Genomic DNA, 6,516 nt, shown 5'->3' with positions numbered 1-6,516 from the left:
CAATTAATGCCCACAATAATTCAGAATTGGAGATACCATTAATTATTCGAAAAGATCTTTAATTAAGTTCTTGCGCGCATCAAATGAATTGATGATATCTTCAAATAATTGAAGATATCTTCAATTAATTGAGTTTATGTTAATTTGGTGTTCCATAAACTTATTAAGCATTACATATTACAACAATAACAATAATTAACTAATTAACAGTTAATATTAGCATTACATATCACAACAATAACAATAAACTAGTTACATGTGTATATAGCCCTGATTAACAGTTAATATTAGCATTACATATCACAACAATAAGAATAAACTAGTTATATAGCCCCGATTAACAGTTAATATAAACAAACAATGATAACAATACACTTGATATATAGCCCTGATTAACAGTTAATATTAGCATTATATACATATCACAACAATAACAACAAGAATATCAGTAAAACTTATGGATGTTCCCCAAAATGCATCTAACCAATGAAGTACTTAATTCATAAGATGAATGAGTCGCACAATGATCAATAACTGTTGAAATATTGTTGAAATGAAAGTTTCTTTTTCATATGATTATAAGGTACAGAAAATGACCTTTAGTGATTTTTGTCTAAAATCGATTTCCCTATTACTTATCTGTGTGATATATAATCAATATATACCTGTTAAAACTGTTGAAATAAGACACCTTTTCTTTATATAAGGTATGTCTTGAGTGACCTTGACCTTTCCAATATGACTTTGAGAGATCTTAGTCCAAAAGATCAATAACTGTTGAAATATTGTAAAATTGATTTTTTTTCATATATAAGGTATATGTTTTGAGTGACCCTGACCTTTCCAAAATTACCTTAGTCCAAAAGTCCCTGTCTCAATGAATATTTGTGATCAATCATGATCAATTCAAATGAAAGGTTTAGGAGATGGGAACATTTCTATCAAAAACCAATGAAATAAGGAACTTTTATGTTCTGATTGACCTTGACCTTCCAAAATGATTATGACCTTGATTTTTTTTTTTTACTAATATATCTTAGTACATGTATCTCACAAGTAGTCATCTCAAAGGCTTATAGAAGGTACAAACTGACTATTCAGAACGACTTATGAGGGTGATAGGTGGGAAAATAACATATTTTCGATAAATATTTGGTTCTGTATAAAATAATTTCATTCTAGAAGGGGGGGGGGGGGTATGTACATAATATCCACACTTCAGGTGCCTGTGATAAATACCAGTGGGAGTTAAAATAAAAATAACGAGTCTCGAACAGTGATTAATCTCATAACTCCTTTAAGGGATACAAAATAGAGAGTTGAACAAACATGGACCCCTGGAGATGGGATCAGGTGTCTAGGAGGAGTAAGCATCCCCTGTCGACCGGTCACACCCGCCGTGAGCCCTATATATTACAATTAATTACTCTTTTGGAGGTTAACATGGTGATATAAGGACCTGGGACCTGGCCCACGAGGTGACCTGACCTCAGGTCAGCGAGTGGGCCAGATATCGGGTCCTTATTTCACCATGTTGACCTCCTAAGGGGTAATTGATTGTTTTTTTTGTACCGAATTATGAAATACTGTTTGAAAGGTTTCACTTATTCAATCTACATTTTAAAAATTACATAAAACTGCAATATTCAGTGTATAACAAGGAAATATTAAATGTAACAGCTTTTAAATATAAGAACAGCCAATGTTCCTTGAACAGGTAATAACAATTAATTGTTATTCATATGGTAGTGAATCTGAACTTGATTCACCTGAGAAAACACTGTCCGTAGACCGTATGTTAAAGAGCGTGATATTGTACATGATGTTGAAATAGGGATGGCGGCATTTTATTTTCCCGACTCAGTAAAATCTGCAAGTATCTCAGCTTAAGGAGCTGACACAGGCACTTGTTTCTGTAAATAACTTACGACCTCTGTATACTAATAATAATGTTATTATTAGTATCAGAGGTCGTAAGTTATTTACAGAAACAAGTGCCTGTGGGAGCTGAGCATTATCAAGTTGCTGAACTTCAAACTCATAGAAAGGTGATTCAGAAACATTTTCAGCAGGTTCTTCTTGATCAGCTGGACCATTAGAACAAGCAGAATTCATTACATTTTGTAAAACACTACACATTTAACGGTTTTTGTTTTCACTAACATTTCTCGAATAACTTTTAATGGAATTTTCACTCTTGTGACCACTTATAGACATAATATGACGGGATTCAATTCCTTTCTGATCCTGGGCAGTGATGCACATTGCCGTTATGCAGTGGTTAGTATATGTAGTTAAGTTCTGGGCCTTCAATGATATTGTTTTCACGAAGTTACCAATTAAGGGAATTGTGTCGTACGGGTACATTGTCATACCAAGCACTATCAAGTTCTTCAAACTTTCCGCGGGGCCTCTGCCAGAACCAATCACACCTAGGGTTTAATTTGGAGAATTATTTATTTTTCAAGATTTGAAACTGGGCATTTGGCACTTCATGGAAAAATGAGGAATTGTTATTTTTAGTACATGCATAAAAAACTCAATATAAACCTAGTGAGAAACAGTAAACGTCTTTAAATTCAAACTCTTCATTTCAGAAGTAAAGTTCTTTGTTGTCTGATCTTTCAAGAATGTGTTGCATGCTTCATATATATAGGGTATAAGCTTAACCGATTTTCTTTGTATCTCAATATTTTAAAAGGCCTGAAAAAGAAATCGAATAAGATCACGATTGAATTAATGTGACTTGAGGAATGGCGGCAAATTTTTTGAGACAAAACTCTGTCCCTGACAAACTTGATGAACAGAAGTCAGTAGTGATAGATTTCATTGAACATCAGAAAACTTTGGATCGTAAAGTTGTTCTTGTCACTGTAAGTACGCTATTAAAACTTGACGCCAGCAAGGGAGAAAGTAATTTACATTACTATCAATATTGTACTTTCACTTTCTGTTTCACCGGTCTGTGCCTGTGCAATCTAATTAAAATTAGATCTTTGATCCGCTCATGCAATCGATTGCATGAGCGGATCAAAGATCTAATTTTAATTAGATTGGTGCCTGTGTTTCAGAGCGGAGGAACCACGGTGCCGCTGGAGAGTAAGACCGTGAGGTTTATAGACAACTTCAGTGTGGGGTCTAGAGGCGCATCTTCTACAGAGTATCCTTTACAATCAGTAATTTTATCAATAAGCCTAATGTGTGTGTGTTGGGGGGGGGGGGGGGGGGGTAGTCGATTACGCAAACACAGGAGATTGCTGGACCGTTTATTAGGCCTAAAAATTATTATAAACATTACTATTCAATGTATATATTGTAGTTTGCAATGTTTTTATAACGGGAGCAAGCCCCAGTGACGCAACATTGTTGTTGACAAGCAAGGTTTTTTTTTTTAATATTTTTTTAAAAATTTAATTTTAGTCTTTAGATAAATGAGGGAGGAATCGAAAATAATTTTAGTTTAAATAGCATGTACAGTACTAGTCGGATGTATATATTAATCAGATTATGGACAACTGACAACACAAAATCATCTTCAGGGCTGGAAAGAATTATTTTTATACACTGGTCATTTGTTAGGTCAACTTTAATTTTACTGGTCAATTGAGAGTTTTTACTGTCCCTTTGGATCATGGGGACTTAATCAGGTATTTTATTTCTTATGATACACAAATATACAGCAGGAAAGCCATGTCAGTATTGCTGATACATGTAATGAAGCATCCTTATATTATATGGATTCAAGTTTGGTTAAGTTGTGATCCCGTGGAATTAGGGTGGGATAATGATATGGGGTTTTTCATTGAAATTAAGAGGGTAAATATTCATTTGAAGATCCTCTAAAGAAAAGCAGAACTAAGGTAACCTAGGTGAGTGTTTTGGCCCATTGTTTAGATGGAGACCCTGTACAGAATCGGCCAAGGTTTGCCAAATGGCTTGAACAGTCGATTATGTTAAATAGAGATGCGGAATTGACCATGCAGGGTTTGCTAAATGGCTTGAGATCACGTTAGATGGAGGTATGAAATACGCAATTTCCAAGTTGCCCAATAGTTATATCTCTTTGTTGAACTCTTACGCACGGTGGGGCGCAAAATATGTTTTCTTATTCATGCGGTGGGTACAAATGCTTATTGCTGCTTATTATATTGTGTAAAGGATGATTACCATATGTCATGCAACCACCCGAATTGCAGGGGCACACAAAATTTAGTAAGTTTATGAGTATATGATTATAAGATAACTCGAGCAAAAATCGATAATCACCATCTTTCTTTGATAAAAGTATCACTCATGTAGAAGAGGAAATAAATACATGTAATTTCATAGTTTAATTGTCTAATTCAGACAAATTATTCTTACTATGGTCAGTTTAATGTATACCAACATCTGATATAAACAAAATTTACGCTTTCAGAACCTTTATCCTTATTTACATAGTCAGTCTATTCTATATGTATACATCTTGTACCCACCAAAGCGTTCAACAGAATACTGAACGTACCTCCATCAGTGACCATCACAAAAGAGCTAATATCTTGGAAATAATGTATTTGCCAAGGTTTGCCAAATGGTTTTAGAAGACCATGCCTGTACTGTGTTTTGGCATTCTATCTCTGTTCTGTTACTGGGTTCCTCTTTCAGAAAATTGAATGCATCGAATGTTTCTTCCTTGACTTTTCCTCAGATATTTTCTAAAGGAAGGCTATAGTGTAATTTTCCTCCACAGAAACAGGTCCCTGAAGCCATTTCTACGTCATTTATCTGGGTACAATTTTCTGGATTTGTTACAGCTGGATGGGGATGAACCAAATTCATCTGTCAGAGGTACGTCTGTAGAGGTCACACAGAGGGTCATAGAGGTATGTCTGTAGAGGTCATAACCTGGGATGTCACATGAACATCTGTAGTGGTCACAAGAACGCAATCAATTATGAATAGTAAATCTGGAAGTTTCTGTTTTTGTTTTACATCCCTTCATGAATTTTCCCTTCATATTCAGACTTCACCAGCTGTAGGTGAAGTGTCATAAGTTAGACCTATTATGTTTGGCACTCGGGGTCATATAGCCACGATAGCAGGGATCATTTTTTATTGTGTTAAAGCCTTCTGTAACACGAGACTTGGTATTGAAGGTCTCACAAACACAAAGTCTCAATGCAGAATGGTGTTAAAGCCTGGCACAACACATGACCTTGCATTGTATTCCTACAAAGTTTCAATGCAGTAGTCGGTCAGATATGTAGATTTGTTATTGTGCATAAATTTTTTTTCCTTATCTGTTTATCAAAACTTTCTTGCTAAAAACCATGGTTACTGAAATTTAATTTTTCTGAGATACATTTTTTTTGTGTGTGAATTCAAGTGGACTTGCATGATTACCAAAAATTTATCAATGTGCAGGAGAAACGCTTGATTTTGATATTAATTAAATAATGTAAATTTTGATTGGAAACACAAAATATTTGCAATTAAAAGGTTAAAGGAACATGCACTCAATATAATAGAATGTTATGACTTAAATTTCAGATAAGTTTGTTTCAGTGTACTGCATTCATCCTATTGAGTGCCCCTAACCCTATATAAACATCCCTTTGAACTTTTTCAACTCTCAAATATTAAGACCCCCTCCCTTATTTAAATACAGTTACGACTTACCTTTTACTGGTATAAGCTATGATATCTTTGTGTATTTACTATGTTGTTTTAACAATTAACGAGTAAGATCCAAGGGAATTATATTATCGTAAAGGAAAGTATAACAATAATTCATTTAAAATTTAATTTCTTTTTAATCATTTCTCAAAGTAAAAATTTCACTGGAAATATTTCAAAATAAAATTCTAAATAACTGACACCTTTTCCAATTTTCTATAAAGCTCCAGGGTTGCTCAATAAGATGAATAGGGTATTTCAAATATTGTTCTTTGCATTGATTTTCTTTCAATCACATTGGTCAATCAACCATGTGTTTACCCTTGATATACGTTTTATTGAGAATATTCGCTCTTTGGTTAACCATTGAAATACATTTATTTTGTTGAGAATTCCCTCTTCGAGCGTTAACCCATAAAATACTTTTATTTTAATGAGAATTCCCTCTTTAAAGATGATAGAGAATATGTTAAGGATGAGAGAGAGTATGTTGAGGATTCACATGAAAGAATAACAGGAAAGAATTTTCTAAATTTTTGAGAAATATTTCTTGGTACTGAAGATCAAAGTTAACATGGTGCTGCACTGACACAGGAAATAGGTCAAGGTAGATTGATCAGTGTGTTCATTGTAACAATTCTAACCACTGCTTGTTTATCCTAATAGAAACCATTGTTCTTTTTGTACATCTAGTTAAACCAGAACATCAAAAACAGCTATCATCCATTCTGCATGACTATGAGCGAGTCCAAGCTGACAGGTCACTACTAAATGTTGAATTCCAGACCCTGTCCGAGTATTTACACCTGTTACAGGTGTGCGCTACCTGTCTACAGAGTCTGGGACGGTCTGCAATGTTGT

General features: G+C 34.3%; 1 protein-coding gene across 2 annotated transcripts in view; it reads left to right on the top strand.

The window, feature by feature from the left end:
- The first annotated feature begins 2,727 nt into the window (after positions 1-2,727).
- The window catches only part of LOC125645750 (phosphopantothenate--cysteine ligase-like), a 14,976-nt gene continuing 11,187 nt past the window's right edge, over positions 2,728-6,516 (top strand). For both annotated transcript variants that reach the window (XM_048871547.2, XM_048871546.2), the window contains exons 1-4: positions 2,728-2,873; positions 3,072-3,160; positions 4,688-4,827; positions 6,349-6,516. The exon at positions 6,349-6,516 is cut by the window's right edge and continues 47 nt beyond it. In XM_048871547.2, coding sequence (XP_048727504.1) covers positions 2,754-2,873; positions 3,072-3,160; positions 4,688-4,827; positions 6,349-6,516 — 517 coding nt within the window. In that variant the 5' untranslated portion in view covers positions 2,728-2,753. The remainder of the gene's footprint in view (positions 2,874-3,071; positions 3,161-4,687; positions 4,828-6,348) is intronic.

The sequence above is a fragment of the Ostrea edulis genome, chromosome 6 (assembly GCF_947568905.1).
Source record: "Ostrea edulis chromosome 6, xbOstEdul1.1, whole genome shotgun sequence".
Taxonomy (NCBI): Eukaryota; Metazoa; Mollusca; class Bivalvia; order Ostreida; family Ostreidae; genus Ostrea; species Ostrea edulis.
The sequence above is the reverse complement of the archived record's forward strand: the minus strand, read 5'-3'. Positions and strand labels throughout refer to the sequence as shown.